The 16813-nt window shown below is 49.8% G+C and overlaps 1 protein-coding gene across 2 annotated transcripts; it reads right to left on the bottom strand.

Moving 5' to 3' along the window:
* Window positions 1–297: 297 nt before the first annotated feature.
* On the bottom strand, window positions 298–15274 carry Dbnl (drebrin-like). 2 transcript variants are annotated; one of them, XM_013032987.1, is made up of 13 exons: window positions 15110–15274; window positions 10368–10423; window positions 8397–8509; window positions 7706–7780; window positions 5562–5708; window positions 4644–4721; window positions 4285–4436; window positions 4058–4106; window positions 3647–3740; window positions 3361–3456; window positions 3153–3262; window positions 1751–1856; window positions 298–1234 (listed from the first exon to the last, which is right to left on the bottom strand). In XM_013032987.1, the coding sequence occupies exons 1-13, from the start codon at window positions 15190–15192 to the stop codon at window positions 1095–1097; spliced, it is 1299 nt and encodes a 432-aa protein (XP_012888441.1). In that variant the 5' UTR covers window positions 15193–15274; the 3' UTR covers window positions 298–1094. The 2 variants fall into 2 exon arrangements, with proteins under 2 accessions (XP_012888441.1, XP_012888442.1); XM_013032988.1 differs by lacking the exon at window positions 7706–7780.
* Window positions 15275–16813: the final 1539 nt, after the last annotated feature.

The following is a 16813-nucleotide window of genomic DNA, read 5'->3' as shown; positions in this document are numbered from 1 at the left end:
TGTCAGTTGTGGGGCTTGAACTCTGGGCCTGGGTGCTGTCCCTGAGCTCTTCAAGGTGAGCACTCTACCACTTGAGCCACAGCGCCACTTCCGGTTTTTAGGTGGTTAATTGGAGATGAGTTGAACATACTTTCCTGCCCAGGCTGGCTTTGAACTGTGATCCTCAGATCTCAGCCTACTGTGTAGCTAGGATTACAGGTGTGAGCCACTGGCACCCAGCTCTCTGTCCACACTTATGCTAGACCACATGGCTAGGACTCCTTGGTCTCTCCTGGAGCAGAAATGAAAGACGCCAACTTCAGCTACATCCTGTTTCTCTTACATGTGGCTGGGCCACAGATGTAGACTACACATGTACACTCCCCGGACACAATTCAGATGTAGGTGCATGTGTGTGTGTTCCACATGGGAGTATTCAGACCATAGTAGTGAAGAGCATAGCTGAGCCTGTGGACTCAAATGTACTTCAATTTGTTCTTCAGAGACATAGGTGGGTTGGGACAGAAAATGGGAAGATAGCAGGAATATATCACTGTGTTCTTTCTCCTGAAACAAAACTCAGTTGAGATGTACCCTAGGGCAGCAGACACAGGGTGAAACACACAGAAGGGCACAGACGGCCTTAGCTTTTTCACACACCCAGAAGCAGAGAACTGGGGTGGGGCAGGGAAGGCCCCTGCTGTTAACACTGTTACGGTCCACTGCAATTCTGATTATAGACACTCCTAAAAGCAACTCTCTTTAAGTTCCCAGGTCCCATTCAAATAGCTATAACCACCACCCCTTAGACAATGGAGAGATGAGTTAGAAAAGGCAAATGCAGAAAGAAGACAGCTTCCGGATGCTCTGCTCAGCCCTCTATTCGTATGGCCGCTGTCTTTGGGCAGTTCACCCAGGAGCTGACCACAGGTGAGCCTGACAGGCTGCAGGAAGCATGTTTGGGAACCACCAGGTTATTGCTGCATTTGGGATGAGCCATCTGGGCCAGAAGGAGCCCTGAGGCTTTATCCTCATTGGAGACGTTGACTCTTGGGCCTCTTCCTCCAGCAATCGGAAAGCCACATCTGGGTAAGTAAAGGTGATGGACCTCAGGATCACTCAATGAGCTCCACATAGTTGGCAGGGAACATGCCAAAGTGGCCATCAGGCCCATAGCCTCGCCACCAGCCTTCGTCGATCACCTCAATGCCCGTAATGAGATTCTCAGGGTCAAAGGAGATCTCTGTGTCATCAGCTACAAGGAAGGCAAGATGGGGTGGGTGCTGATCAGGTCCTGCCCATACTCCCCCACCCTTCACTTGCCCCCGGGTCTCTGCATCCCCCTTGGGAGCATCCCTCTTCCATTCAGCCTGTAAGTGGTTCAGCATCACTGTCACTGCAGTGGGCCCACTGCAGGGCCACCTTCTTCCTGAGCACTGTGGGAGGCTGAAGATGCTCCAAGGCACCGCTCCAAGGCCTCCACCTGGGCAGGGATGCCTGGTACCAGTGTCCAGGCTTAGCTCAGCTCATGGAACAGACATGGAGGTTCTACAAAAACAGCCACTGCTTAGGGATGGCAAGCAGTTTCCAGTAAGCTAGGATGTGAGAATGCCTAGGCTCTTAAGGATAGAAACTCTAGTACCACAGTCATCACCCTCCAAAGAGGCTCTGTCCTCAAAACATGCTTCCTACTTGGGGATATTCTCTTCTGACACCCCTGGGGCCATCCTCCAGGACCTGTAGCTCAGGGCAGCCAAGTGGGGCACCTTACCTGCCTGATAGTCGTACAAAGCCCGGGCACACAACCCTTGCCCACTGAGCCCCCGGCCTTGAGCGTAGTGGTCAATGAGCTCAGCACTGGCACCTTGCTGCTGCACCTGTTGGTAGGAAGAAGACATCATTGCCCTCCACTCAGCCCTCACACACAGGTGGCTCAGGCTGGGATGGGGGGCAGAAGACACAACATATGGGTGATGTGCAGCTCTGGGGGGAGGAGGAGGGATAGGAAACTGCTACTTCTGCCCTGACAACACAACTGTGACCTTGAGGTGCAGAAGAAAAGGCAGCACATATACCTCCAGCCATAGACTAAGGATACATACAATTCAGCACAGGCTGCTTGAAGTGTCAAATGAAAGCCAGGCATGGTGGCTCAAGCCTGTAATCCTAGCTACTTGGGAGGCAGAAATGGAGGATTTTTTTTTGTCGGTTGTGGGGCTTGAACTCTGGGCCTGGGCGCTGTCCCTCAGCTCTTCAGCTCAAGGCGAGCGCTCTACCACTTGAGCTACAGTGCCACTTCCGGTTTTCTGGTGGTTTATTGGAGATAGGAGTCTCACGGTCTCTCCTGCCCGGGCTGGCTTTGAACTGCGATCCTCAGATCTCAGCCTCCTGAGTAGCTAGGATTACAGGCGTGAGCCACCAGCGCCTGGCTAGACATGGAGGATTTGAGGCTAGCCTCAAACGAAAGTTTGAGATTCCATCTCAATCAATGGGTGGGGATAGCCGTGCATACCTGTCATTCCTAATATTGTGGAGAAGCATAAACAGGTAGAATGAATGCAGCCCAGACCAGCCCCGACATAAATTAAGACTCTACTTTGAAAATAATCACAGCAAAAAGGGACTGGAGGCATGGCTCAAGTGGTAAAAGTACCTGCTTAGAAAGTATGAGTTTGATTTCTCCATCTCTTCTACCACAAAAAGAAAAAAGTTGGAGAATTGCCACATGCTTGAAAGTCTACAGTGTGGGACTGTGGCTAAGTGACAGAGCATTTACCAAGTTTGTTCAAGTCCATGACACTCATCTCCAATAAACCACCAGAAAAGTGGAAGTAGCACTGTGGCTCAAACACTAGTCTTGAGCAAAAGCTCAGGAACAGCACCCAGGCCATGAGTTCAAGCCCCTCAACCAACAAAACAACAAAAACCACTCACACATAAAAAAAACAAAAAACAAACCAATGACGACAACAACAAAAAAACCCGCAAACCAGACATGATGGCCCATACCTCTGATCCCAATGCTGAAAATTGAGGCAAGTTCTAAGTGAGCATGGGCTGGGCTACATATTCTGTCTCAAAAACACCCCAAACCCACAACCCCCCCTTGCAGTACACCATTAAAATCCAGACCTGTGACTCCCTCACAGCCCCATCCCCCACAGGGAACCTACCAGTGGGGACTCTTCGTAGAGGGTCTCCTGTTCCGGGGGCTCCTCATATGTGGCTTCCTCTTCTGCCTGCACCATAAATGGAGTGCTAGGCACTGGCTCCTCACAAACATCTGCACCAGAAGATATAGCAGGTTTTGATCTCTCCCTCCCACAACAGGTCCCTCTCTACCGCCCCCTTCAGAGACCTATGGAGTAACCAGTGCCTTGCCTGCTCTGGGGCTTGAAACAGTGGCAGCTGACTCTCTGCCAAAGGAGGTCTCTGGTTGGGTAAGCTGCTTCTGCAGGAAGGGGCTCCTCAGCTTGCCTGTAAAACCCCAACCAACACAATGCCACTTCAGAAACACCACGGAAGTCCTTGTGCCAGCAAAAGGCAGGATGGGACACTGGGCCCTGGGCTGCCCTTTCCACCCCCTCTTCCCTTGTGCCCTGCACAGCACTCTAGGCTTCCCCTCAGCCCACCCAGCCTTGTGGCCAGGGCGAAAGAGAAGTTCTACCTGGCTGAGGGCTGGAGATAGAGGTGGTAGACATGGCCCTCTCCTTCTGCTTGAAAATCTCCCTTGGGTGTGTGGCCCGCTGACCAGCAGACTCCTGGAGGAGTATACATTGACCTCAGCAGTGAGCAGGAACCCAACAGCTTCTCATCGCACTTCACTGCCCCACCCCAAAGGCAGGCAATCCAGCTGTGGCTAGGTGGTGGGAAACTGACACGGCCTCTCCCAGGACTGGGCCAGAAGCTCTGTCATGGCTTTCCTCACTGGTCCTTCTGATGTGCCTAGATGTACCTTAGGTTCATTGTACATGTCTGGGCTGAGCCCTCCATCTGTGGCTTGAGGCTTTGACTTGAGGGAGATGGGTTCAAACCAATAAGTTCCCAGGCCCCATGGAAGGAGATACCCAAGACTCACCTGCTCCTCTCTGTCCCTTGAACCTGCTTCTTGCTGCTGCTCATACATCCTGGGAAGGGGGGAGGAGGGGAAGAGCTGAGGATTGCTGGCTGTCCCTGAGACTGTGCCCTCAGTCCTTTTCCCTCTAAGAGATTAAGTTGAGGGCACAGAGACACCTGAAGATCTATGTTCCAGAGCAGCCTCTACCACAAGGGTTAATATCTTGATTCAGCCCAGGATGGGCTCACCTTTGGTAGCTGGCCTTGCTTTGCTGTTCCTGGTAGCGCTGTTCCCGGCGAGCAGCCTCCTGCAGCTCCCGCTCCCGGCGTTCCTGTTCCAGCCGCTGGTGCTCTTCATCAGCCCTTCGCTTCTCCTCCAGCCGACGGTTCTCTTCCTCCTTCTGAAAGGGGAGCTGCCCACTCAGCCCCATGCTGCCTCCTTGGCCTCACCCCCTACCCCTACTGCTCACTTTTGCTGTGACTTAAACCATTTAGGCCTTCACTTTAATCATACATAATGGGCAGCCAAAGACCTATACAAGATGTTCACTGGTGCACGCGTGCATGTGCGTGCACACACACACACACACACATGCACATGCATTTACCTCAGCTTTGGCCCAAAAGCTATCTTTGCCAACTCTCTTGATCTCAGATGCAGCATTGGTCTTCTGGTATACAGATCCCTGCGGGGACAGAGCATACACTGGAGAGCTGGCCCCACACAGAAGCTTGGACACTGAATGCAGAGGAAGATTGGTTGAGAAGATTCTCAGGGCTCTTAAGGGAGCAGGTGAACACTACTAGGACCTTACCCAGTGGGCACAGTGGAACAGAGCTTACTATCACCCTCAGGGACACAAACAACAAAATGTACAGACAGAAGTCCAGGACTTGGCTGTGGTGGCACACACCTGTAATCCCAGCACTCGGGAGGCCGAGACCAGCTTATTATATAGTCAGACCCTGTTACAAACAAAACAACAAACCACAAAAGGAGAGCAGCATAGGTAACTGCCCTAGCAGGGATGTGAATCCTGACAACATTGTCTGATGGTGCCTGGCCTTTATGGACAGGGGAAGGAAAGGCCCTGTCTGTAAGCCCTTCGCCAGGCTGCTCCTCAGACATGGTAGCATCCATGGGAATCACTACAAATCCCAATTCTTATTTCTGATGATACAGTTACTGGCTGTCCGCTCTCTGGTGCTAGGCCAGAGGGTTTTTTGGTTTCAGGCTCTGCTCTGATGCCACCTGAAGTTTCTATGAAGTGGCTCCTGCCCCAGGTCATGCTGGCACTGTGACCCTGGAGGTGGCTATCATAGCTTTACACTCTTGAAGAGCCTCTCCTCTGAACAAAGGCTCCAGAATAGCTACTTCAACTACTAGTTGTGGTTGGTTGGTACAGAGCTTCGGGTTACCATCTGTGGGCAGGAGGGCCCAACTACCTAGATGCCATCAGTACACTTCTGGCCCCACTCTGACATCTGGAGCAATGAAGGACCAGTGATGCGTAGGTGGCACTCACCACTGGAGCCTGGGGCCCTGCATCCTGGAAGCTGCTGCTTTCTCTGTGGAAACTGTAGTTGGCCCCAGAGGCCTTGGCTACCTTCTGCATGATGCACTCAGGCTCCACGTCCTCCTCGGCTCGTGCATTGATGGTCACATGGGCCCCCTGTAGCAGGAGCAGCACTTAAAAATATAAGCTTTGCAATCCAGAAAAGGACTGACCAATCTCCTATCTGTCCACATAGCAAAGGCCACTACTGTACTCAGAAGTAGTATCAGGTGATGGAAAGGCACTTCTCTGCTGGGAACCAAAGCCTGCCCTCCCTGACTGAGCTGCGGGTGCTACAGAGTCTCTGATGTAGTTCAGCAGATGCATAGGCATGAACAATACAAAAAGCCTCCTTCTAACCAAGTTAACTTAAAAGGCCATGCTGGAACAGGCACATTTTCTACAAACAGTGAACCACTGACTTATTCCTGAGACCTGTGACCTCTTTAACTGTTACTATAGACCCACTGGGATGGAGCTCAGTGGGAGGGCCTTGCCTAGCTTAAGTGGTAAAGTGCCTTGCCTAACATGTGGGAGGCCCTGGGTTTCAATCCTCAGGACTGAAAATGCATGTATGCATGCATGCGTAAGAAACAGCAGCTCAAAAGCTCTCAGGTACTAGTTGGAAAAGCCAAGGTATATATCAAGATGTGTGAGTAGAACTGGAAACTGGAGTTTCAAGTCTCCTTGACAGTAACCAAAGGCCTGGAATGTAGCTCAATGACAAAGTGCTTGTCTAGCAAGAGCAACATCTTGCATTCGATTCCCAGTACCAAAAAAGAAAAGATAAAAAAAAAAAAAAGACAGGAACCAAGGAAATGGAAAAATACACTCAATAAGTAAAGAACAGGGGCTAGGAATGTGGCTTAGTGGTAGAGTGCTTGCCTAGCATGCATGAAGTCCTGGGTTCAATTCCTCAGTACCACATATATAGAAAAAGCCGGAAGTGGCGCCATGGCTCAAGAGGTAGAATGCTACCTCTTGAAACTCAGGGACAGTGCCCAGGCCTTGAGTTCAAGCCCCAGCACTGGCAAAAAATAAAACAACAACAACAACAAAAAACAAGGACAGATTACTTTTGACAGAAATACTTTTGGTGGAACTGGGGTTTGAACTCAGAACCTTACACTTTACAAGGTAAGCACCTTATCATTTGAGCCATAGAGTCAGCGCCAGTATAAATGCTTTGGAAGCTGGGTGTCGGTGGCTCACACCTGTAATCTTAGCTACTCAGGAGGCTAATATCTAAGGATCATGGCTTAAAGCCAGCCCTGACAGGAAGGTTCATGAGACTCTTATCTCCAGTAAGCCACCCAAAAACCCGAAGTGGCACTGTGGCTCAAGTGGTAGAGCACTAGCCTTGAGCTGAAGAGTGCAGGGACAGTACTCAGTCTGAGAGTCAAGCCCCACAACTGACAAAAAAAAAAAAGCTTTAAAAATTGGGGGAAAAAAAAGAAGAAAGTACAATTGTAAGACAAGTAATATTACTACTTTGGAAATGGCCTGGAAAGGAAAGCATCAAAAGGATACAGGTTAGCCGGGTGCTAGTGGCTCATGCCTGTAATCCTAGCTACTCAGGAGGCTGAGATCTGAGGATCGCAGTTCAAAGCCAGTCCGGGCAGGAAAGTCTGTGAGACTCATCTCCAATTAACCACCAGAAAACTGGAAATGGTGCTGTGGCTCAAGTGGTAGAGTGATTGCTTTGAGCTGAAGGGCTCAGGGACAGTGCCCAGGCCCAGAGTTCAAGCCCCATGACTGACAAAAACAACAACAAAGGGGTACAGGTTAGGGTGGTGGGCTTACAACCTGTTCTTTCATCCAAATCTTGAAAAAAATGACTAAACTGCTCAGAGTGATCATAAACAAAGCAGAATCCTGGGTTCAGCCTGTCCACTAGATTAGCACCAACAGAGTCCTTATTCTGCCCTATGGAGGCCAGCCTGCAGGGAGCTCTGGCTTCCTAGCAGCCTCTGCCTATGAACCTAAGGGCCAAACAGAACATCAGTAAACAAGCTTCCAACTCTAGCTCTATCCTGACTCACTTGCATTCAGGTACATGAGATGTTTGATCCTACAAGTCCCCTAATAGGCAGAAAGACAGCCTTAGCCCTCACCTTCAGGAAGTTGGCCATGGTACTGACGTGGTTGGCGCATGCTCCCTTCCGGACATCATTCACACCCTCACCTGTCTGCAATATAAGCATATCTGGTATTACCCAGGCCTCCTCTAAAGCCACTTCTCTGCCCACAAGTACTCAGAAACCCACTAGCTTTTCTGTCCCTGCCAGAACAGCCCCTCTTCCATCCTCCAGAACAGAAACCATTCTCCCAATTCAGTCAGTAAGATTAGTCCTCAACCTCCAAGAGGCTCAAGGATATTCTCTGCATAGGACTGCTGCTGGCTCCCATTGTGGGGTCATTTCCTAAGCCTTCCTGTCCCCACCAAAGGGGTTCTACTCTTCTGGAGGCCTTCACCCCATACTCGCAGGCTCCTGTGCACTCCCTTGGGCCCTTCTCAAGGGAAGGACTACCTGGAAGGAGAAGGAACAGTAACTTCTTGTGACTGCTTTTACTCCATTTTGCAGGAATAATTCTGGGCTTGAAGATGGATTCTATGCAGCAAGGCCAGTTATTCTTTGAACCACATTGATTTAATTCACTATTCTGCTCATTGGCCTGCTCTGAGCTGTTCTGTTGATCTACTGAGTGAAGTCAGTAAAATATTCTGTTTCTGAAGTCAAGTCAAAGCAGAAAAGAAGACCAGGGATTTTCATCAGTCACACTAGCTGAAACAAGACCACATACCCAATTGATGAGGACAAACTTTGGCAGACCAGAGTTGGGATCTTTCACCCTGCAGAAGGCATACATCACCTTCCCGCTGTTGAGCTCCTCCACCAACTCCTCCAGGCCACCCTCTGCAGAATCATAGGTAAGATCAGAAACAGCTCATGCCTTTGACTGCCCAGGTACCTGATCCTGGTATACAGGAGTCCAAGACGCCTGCATCCAGGGCTTCTCAGGCCACCTATTTCAGAATTATACTGGAAACTATGTTTAAAATCAAATTCCTGCTGGGTACCAGTGGCTCATGTAATCTCAGCTACTCAGGAGACTGAGCTTCAGAGGATAGTGCTTTCAAGGCCAGCCCAGGCAGAAAAGTCTGTTAGATACCATTTCCAAAATTAACTGGCACAAACAGGGCTAGGGATGTAGCTCAAATGGTAACCTACCAGCTAAACAAGGAAGCAGGTTGAGTAAGCACAAGGCCCTAAGTACAAACCCATATACCACCACCACCCCAAAAAAATGGGAGGAAAAATAAAATCCTGAGATGGGCTGTAGCTCAGTGGTGTAGTGCTTGCCTGACATGGAAGTACAGGTTCCTAGGTTTTAGTCCCAGAACCATTAGATAAATAAATAAATCAGATTCCTGGGGGTGAGGATATAGCTCAGTAGTAGAGCTCTTACCTTACCTAACAAAAGGTCCTAGATTACCGATACCATAAGATAATAATAGTAATGATAGCGATTCCTTGGCCTTGCCCCTACTAGGCTGATTTCTTTATTTTGTTGGTCATTGGGCTTGAACTCTGGGCCTGAGTGCTGTCCCTCAGCTCTTAAGCTCAAGGCTAGCATTCTACCACTTGAGCCATAGTGCCACTTTCAGTTTTCTTGTGGTTTATTGGAGATAAGAGTTTCAAAGCTCAGGGACAGTGCCCATGCGCTGAGATCAAGCTGGCTGGCACTCTCTCTCTCTCACTGTAAACCAGCCACCAGACTTCCAAATGGAGGGTCAATACATTAGTTTTGCTGTTTGTCCTATGGATCCCACAAAAGGCTCAGGATAGTTAGGCAAGACCATTTGTATTCCAAGGCTACCCAAGGGGTTGGACCTTGTGAAACATCCTGCAGCTAAACTACTAGTTCCTCCTTCAGAGTCTCTGATGGGGGGGGGGGGGTCAGGATATGCTGCCTTACATCATTCTTCTGAATGAGCTTAAACTCCTGAACTTCTTGGGCATGAAGTAAGGCAACTGGAGCAGGTATTTCAGCTAGAGTCCACAGAATCTGGGCATGAGATACTGAATCTGCACTGCTTTGTGCCACTGGAAAGCAGTACTAGGAAACTCAGGTAGGTGCACCAGCTGGGCACCAGCCAGCCATGTGCAATGACGATGCAGAGGCAATATTACAAAGAGGATGTATCAGAGAGAACAGCTTATAGCAGGAAGAAACTTTCTATCAATGAGACACTAAAGTCATACTTAAGTTTAACAGGGCAAAGAATATATTTCAGGCATCCTTGAACAATGAAGCCATGTACTGCAAGGGGGAGGGGAAGGGCAGGGAGTTGGGGAAGGTTAGGCAGATCAGGGAAGACAGTTTAAGCATGAGGAGGGATCAGGCTTTTCTCAGCTGGAGACATGTGGCTTATATCCCCTTTATCTCTGACTTTGCCTACTTTGCCTCTGTCCGTTGGTGCCAGGAGTTGGTCGTTCCTGCTCATAGGCCTCCTTGACCACCTGCAACAACACCGCCTCTTCCTGTGTGTAGCTGGCCAGCGCAGAGCAGACAGAAGAGGACATGTCTGTGGACCTTTTTTACCTGCACTATCTCTTAGAATAGCATCTTCCAATGGAGTACCCTGGACACAGGCTGCCTCTGTGCTGAATTCCCTCTTCTTTCTTTGATGGCTAAAATGTCAGCAAAATGGACCGGTAACAGTCATTTTCCTGCCTTCTGGTGCTGAAAACCCATTTGGGTCATACTCACCCCCAGTGCCAGCCACACGGATGTCATTGCTGTTGCCTTCATAGGTAAAGAGAGCCCTGAAACAAAACAGAAGTGTGCTCAGTGGCCAGTAGTATGGGCTCCATGTGTCTTTAGTGCACCTAGCACAGCAGGTACTAGCTCTGCTCTTCCCTGCTGACTCACCAGGCAGGTGCTAAGGCAGGTGAGGCTTGCTGTGAGGACAAAGACGTGGAAATGAGGAGCACAGGTCTACTTAGAGGAAAACATTGGCTGTAGAGGTTTACATTATCGTTCTACAGGTTCATGGCTAAAATATGCCTCTGACTACCAGGAACATGAATCTGAAAAGACAAAAGATACTCGCAACATATTCCTGAACACAAAGTACCTAAAGGAGAAGCTGGAGAGAGGAAGAGAGTCACCAGGCACCCTGGAAAGCTGCCCAATATCCTTGGGCCTATTTGCCTTCGGTAAAGCCTGAAAGGTGGCACACTAGGTCCAGCGTGGGTGTGAGACTCCCACAAACACAAGTTTTAACAAGCATGTACAGCATTAGAAACCAGAAGCAGTGACACAATATGAAGTCCCAGTCAAGACTACCAACCTGCCACTCCTCTCATGGACCCATGCCATGGACAACTCTCTATCTAGCACAGCCTTAAGTCTCCACTGCTGACACTGGGCTGTGTCTTTTCTTCTCTTGTAAAGAGAAGACTCTTCATAAGAGTCTGGAAAGGCTTTTGGTGTATAAACTGGTACTACTTAAGTGGTAAAGAAGTATAGTAAATTTAAGTCTGAGCCATGCAGTCTCTTGACCAAAACAAAGGTTCCTTAAGGAGAGTAATCTGGAAGAGGTCTCATAGAGGTAAGGTGGGCATGAGGTCTCCACAGTGCACACGGAGCCCAGCCACCAGCACCAACACTGTAGCAATGCTGCATGGGCAAAGGGTAGGGACACCCCGCCCAGTATCTGTCACCTCCCCAGCCTGAGAGAGGTAATTTGGACAGAAATTCAGAAGTCAGGGACTTTCCAATGCCACTGGAGAAATGTGTTTGCCTGAGAAAGATAGAGAACTCAGACACAGGTTCAGCAGGCCTGGTAAGCAGGGAACAGACAGGCTACTAAGAGCTGTTGCTTATCGGAAGATGAAACAATAGAGAAGAAACATTCAAGAAAAAAGACCAGAGAAAAACAGGAGAAAGAAAGACTGGGGAGTTGGAGGAGCCATCTTAAAAAAAGGAAGACCAGGGGCTGGGAAGGTGGCTCAGTGGTAGCGTGCTTGCCTTGCATGCATGAGGCCCTGGGTTTGATTCCTTAGCACCTATAAGCAGAAAAAAAAAAAAGCTGGAAGTGGCTATGGCTCAAGTGGTAGCGTGCTAGCTAGCCTTGAGCTGAAGAGCTGAGGGACAGCACCCAGGCCCAGAGTTCAGGCCCCATGACTGGACCCCCCCACCCAAAAAAAAAGGAAGACCAGGCTGGGAAGGTGGCTCACTGGTCAAGTGCTTGCCTTGCATCCATGAGGCCCTGGGTTCGATTCCTCAGCACCACATAAGCAGAAAAAGCCGGAAGGGGTGTTGTAGTTCAAGTGGTAGCGCGCTAGCCTTGAGCTGAAGAGCTGAGGGACAGCGCCCAGGCCCAGAGTTCAGGCCCCACTACCGACAAAAAAAAAAAAAAGACCATTCCTGCTGATGGACCCAAGTCTCTGGATACCAGCCAGGGGATGAAGAAAAGCACAGCGGCAGAGGACAGAAAAGGCTCTGCAGTTAATATGGCCAAACTCCAGGCCTGCTGCCTACTCCTCTGACTTTATCCCTTCTCTTCAGGGTTCCACTCTAAACCATTTCAAGAATATGCCCAGTTCAGAGAAACATCCCACAGTCAATGGAACTCCACCCTTCTTTCAAATCAACATGAAAAAAACATAGTGAGCTGGCCTACATACAGCAAATATCTTATTATTCAACCATTCTTTCAAAAAATGTGTTCTAAGAACCTGTTTACTGTGATATGAGTGTGACCATGAATAATCCCCAAAAGGTTCTGCCCATGTTAACAGAGACAAAAGAATACTGAGCTGGGTGTGGTTGGCTCACGCCTGTAATCCTAGCTACTCAGGAGGCTGAGATCTGAGGATTGCGGTCAAAGCCAGCCAGGGCAGGAAAGTCCCAGAGACTCTTATCTCCAAAAAACCACTAGAAAACCAAAGTGCCACTGTGGCTCAAGTGGTAGAGCGCTTGCCTTGAACTGAAGAGCACAGCGACAGCACCCAAGCCCAGAGTTCAAGCCCCGACTGACCAAAAACAAACAAACAAAAAATACATTTAATTTTATATCTGGTTAGGGAGTAAAGTAGGCACAGAAGGTGACATATAAACTGGATGAGAACAAATCATGTCCAGATCTGGGCTGGAGACAAATCCAAGATTGAGAGCCAAGGCTCTGGGTCTAGTCTCAAGGCCTGGTGCAATGGTACCTCCTCTGTGTAAAACCTTCTATGATCCACCAAATTGAAGGCCATCTCCTTTCTTTGATATTCTATACTGCCTTTTCTGTATAGCTTATCCATCCATTATCTGACCATCTACTATACAAAACAATTGGGCACTAGAGCCAAAAGACCCCCTTCTAGTGAAGTGATAAAAGTGACAAAAAATAAAACAAAACCAACAACAACTATAAACTAGTCCATGAGTTTCAGGCATGTCTGTTATGTATCTGAAGGAAGTCACTGAGGTGAATGCAGTTGGGAGGCTGAGTCTAGGAAAGCCTCTGAGAAGGCAACTTCAAGAGTGGATATGAAGGCTGGAGAGCCACTTGAAATGATGTGGAAGAAGTTTGCTCTGGGCAGAGGAAGCAGCAAGAGGGCTCTGAAGAGGAACCAGATCAGATGTTTGAGGAAGAGAAAAACGGCATGCAGAGTGGTGGTGAATAGGTGTGGCCACAGGAGGGGAACAGGAAGGCGGTCATATGGTGGTCAGGCAGGGCAGGAGTCTGGGCTTTACTCTAAGTGCAACGGGAAGCCACTGCAGAGTTATGGGGAGGGAAGTAAGATGGTTCAGATATATATTTCAGCTTATGAGTGAGGACCTGCCCCATAGTGTTGTTGAGTAACTAAATGGCTGTGACTCTGGGTAGAAGCCAGAGTCTCATTTAGTGAACAGAACAACTTGAAATGCTGAAGAAGCTTGGAGGTGAATGAGAGGGTAGAAATATAGCTAGCTGTCTGAGCAGAGGATATGGTGAGAGAAAAGAGTAGGCCCTGAAGCCTCAGAAGGGAAAAAAAGTAGGTGGGGTAAGCCAGTACCAGACCAAGGTGGCAGCAGACCCCAAGAAAAGACCAGGAACACTAGAGTTCTGCACAGCCAGCTGGGCTGTGATAGTTTCCAAGACAACTGAGGCACCAAGGAAGTGCAGAGGAAACAAGAAAGCATTTAGATAAGAGAATGTGGTGAGTCACAGCAACAGAGTTTGGTTCAGACAATAGGAAAAAGCTCCACAGGGCCCAGGACTACTTCTGGCTTCTGTGCAGAAGGAGGGGTGAGGGGAGGGGGTAGGGGTGAGGGGAGAGGGGTCCATCATAACGCCACCCTTGAGGTCTAGTTTCTATTCTCCACGGTTGGTCACCTTAGTTCACTATACCTAGCAGATTTCTCATACATGGAAATGCTAAGAACTGGTTAATAAAAACATTTGGGAGGGGCTGGAAGTGTGGCTTAGTGGTAGAGTGCTTGCCTAGCATGCGTGAAGCCCTGGGTTTGATTCCTCTGTACCACATAAACAGAAAAAGCCAGAAATGGTGCTGTGACTCAATTGGTAGAGTGCTAGCTTTGAACAAAAGAAGCTCAGGGACAGTGCCCAGGCCCTGAGTTCAAGCCCCGGGACTGGCAGAAAAAAAAAATGAAGAGGAAAGTGAACCGGCATTGCAGTATCAATTATTCCTACTGCAAAGAGCTGAGTATGGGGGCATGCAGAAAGCTGTACAGGATTATGCTAGAAAGTTCAGATCCAGGCTCCCAGCATAGTAAGGTCCTGTTTTCCCCCCTGTGGGGCTTGAACTCAGGGCTGTGTGCTATGCCTTAGCTTTTTCGCTCAAGGACAGTGTTCTAACCACTTGAGAGCCACAGCTACATTTCTGGCTTTTTGGTGTTTAATTGAAGGTAAGAGTCTCAGACTTTCCTGCTGGCTTTGAATCACAATCCTCAGATCTCAGCCTCGTTGAGTAGGAGGAGGATTACGGGCTTGAGCCACGGAGCCTGGCGGAACTGCATGATGAGACCTATACAATGGACAGCCTAGCAGAGGGGCGGGAAGAGAGGGGCCTTTTCCCAGACAGGTGACTAGCATCCTTCATTCTTCTCCCCATGACTCAGGCACAGGAAAGAGAAATAGAGACCCACCTCTGAACTCCTTATCTGAGCCTCAGGACAAGCTTAAGTTCCCAACAGTGCTGTCAGACCACGAAGGCCCATTCCCAACCTCAGCATTAGGCGTCCACCTTCGGAGGGGTGGCACCTTCGCAGGACGCCGGGTCTCTAGCGAGTCCCAGAATGGGAAAAGATCTGCGAGGCCGGCGCGCGAGTCCTCGCCGAGGCCCGCGGGGCCGAGCGTGCGGCGAGGCAGGGCAGTGGGCTCGGCGGTCCACCGAGGGCGATGAAGGGGTGCTGAGGTGGGCTGAGAGCTGGGCTCTGCGCCCCTGAGAGAGGCCCCCGGCGCCCCCTCCAATCCCGCCCACCACCCCGGCCCGACCCGCCTCGCTGCCCACCAGTCCGTCGGGGACTTCTCGGTGACCACCCGCACGTAGGCCTCCTGTAGCGCCGGCCCGTTCCGGCTCAGGTTCGCCGCCATGGCACGCCCCGCGGCTTCCCACCCGAGCAGCCGCAGCTCTCCGCCGGGCCTCCCCTGACGGCTCCGGGACTCGCCTCTGCCGACGGAAGCCCCGCCTCCAATTCCGGAAGCGGAAGTGGGGCTGAACACGCGAAAGGGCCTGTCGGGTAGCGAGTGTCTCTTTGGTCTGTGCTGTGTGGGCTCCCGACACAGACAGACTAGCGGCAGCCAGACTAGCAGGGCTGAGGGGGACTGACGTCGGCTCACCCTCCGGGTGACCTTCCGGAATGCGGCCTGGAGCGTTCTTGGGTCCCAGCCCCTTCTTAGAGGTTTCTGGAGGACCTGGCACGTCCTGTTAGAGTTCTTGTTCTAGTTCATTAAGGCATTCATTTGAGAGATCGTAGACTCATGAACCTCCCCCAGTACATGGACCCCCATCAGAAGCTTCCTCTGTGAGGCCAGGCGTGGTAGACACGCCTGTCATCCCTGCGCTTGGGAGGGTTGAGGCATGGTCGCGAGTCCGAGGCTAGTCTGGGTTGCTGGAGCATGAGTATGTGAAGCTGATGGGGAACGAGTGGAATGTACTTTATCTGTCTATCTGCAAACAGCATGATGACCCCCACGGAGAAACTCTTAAAAAGGAGGTTAGAGGAAAGCGGGAGCTTGAGTTAATATACAGGTGGTGATTATTTTATTAGCATACATTTCTTGTACAAGGGGGAGTTTCTTTGTGACATGTATCTACATGCATATAATGTATCCTAGTCAAAACTCATGGGGTGAATTTGCTCAAAGTACATTATGTGCATGTATATAAATGTTACAATGGAACCCCTTTGAGCAATTCTTTGTGCTAATAAAAATAAAAAATAAGGAAAGAAAAAGAACAGTATGATAGGCTGAGGCTGGGGTGGTGGAGAAATGAAGAGAAATGGCCTTGTGCTTCACCACATTGGGATGTTTGCCCAGTCAGCAGCAAGAGGCCCATCTTGCTCAAACCCACTTCCTCACAGGGCACACCTCTTCTTTCTACCCACAGGTGTGCCTGCATTGGCTGAACTAATTTCCTGGAAGGGAAACTGGACAAGAAGGAAAGCAGCTCATAGTTTGCTTCCCTACCATGGAGAACTAATTCACTGGCTTTATACTGCCCAGCCTGAGGAGAACTTACCCTTACCTGAGATCCAGTTGTGCAGGCCAAAGGGGATGTTCTGGTATTAGACCAGCTCAGAATGGGACAAGGCTCACCCAGGCTGCTAGGGAAAAGCAGGGGGATGGGGGAGCGGGGAGAGACCGGGACTGGACTAGGCTGCATGGAAAGAAGGCAACAGGAGGGGTCGTTACCTAAACCTAAGGTTTGTATTGCTTACTGTTCCTCTATTAATAGCTGGAAGACAGAATTCTATTAGTGAAAGGAAAGAGATTTAAGACTGGCCCTGAGGAAAGTATAGTAGTAGCCTTTTCTATCTCAAATCTCCACCTTCAGGGGACCCAGACATGCCAAGAGGCTTTTGTGGAACACAAAGGGTACAGTAAATCGCTGGGCAGGAAACTCCCATACTGGTCAAGGTTTTTTTTTTTTTTTTTGTCCCGTTGTGGGGCCTGAACTCTGGGCCTGGGCGCTGTCCTTCAGCTCTTCAGT

This window comes from Dipodomys ordii, unplaced genomic scaffold (assembly GCF_000151885.1).
Source record: "Dipodomys ordii isolate 6190 unplaced genomic scaffold, Dord_2.0 Scaffold160, whole genome shotgun sequence".
NCBI classification, from domain to species: domain Eukaryota; kingdom Metazoa; phylum Chordata; class Mammalia; order Rodentia; family Heteromyidae; genus Dipodomys; species Dipodomys ordii.
Note: the sequence above shows the minus strand (reverse complement) of the source record. Positions and strands in the feature narration are given on the sequence as shown.

What these genes read in the sequence shown, in the direction of transcription:
- Dbnl (XM_013032987.1), bottom strand. Translation starts at nt 15,192, where the DNA reads ATGGCGGCGAACCTGAGCCGGAACGGGCCGGCGCTACAGGAGGCCTAC. An exon ending in GAGAAGTCCCCGACGGACTG is followed by an intron (nt 10,424 to 15,109) that starts GTGGGCAGCGAG and finishes GTTTTGTTTCAG; the next exon opens with GGCTCTCTTTACCTATGAAG. An exon ending in CCGTGTGGCTGGCACTGGGG is followed by an intron (nt 8,510 to 10,367) that starts GTGAGTATGACC and finishes ATGATTCTGCAG; the next exon opens with AGGGTGGCCTGGAGGAGTTG.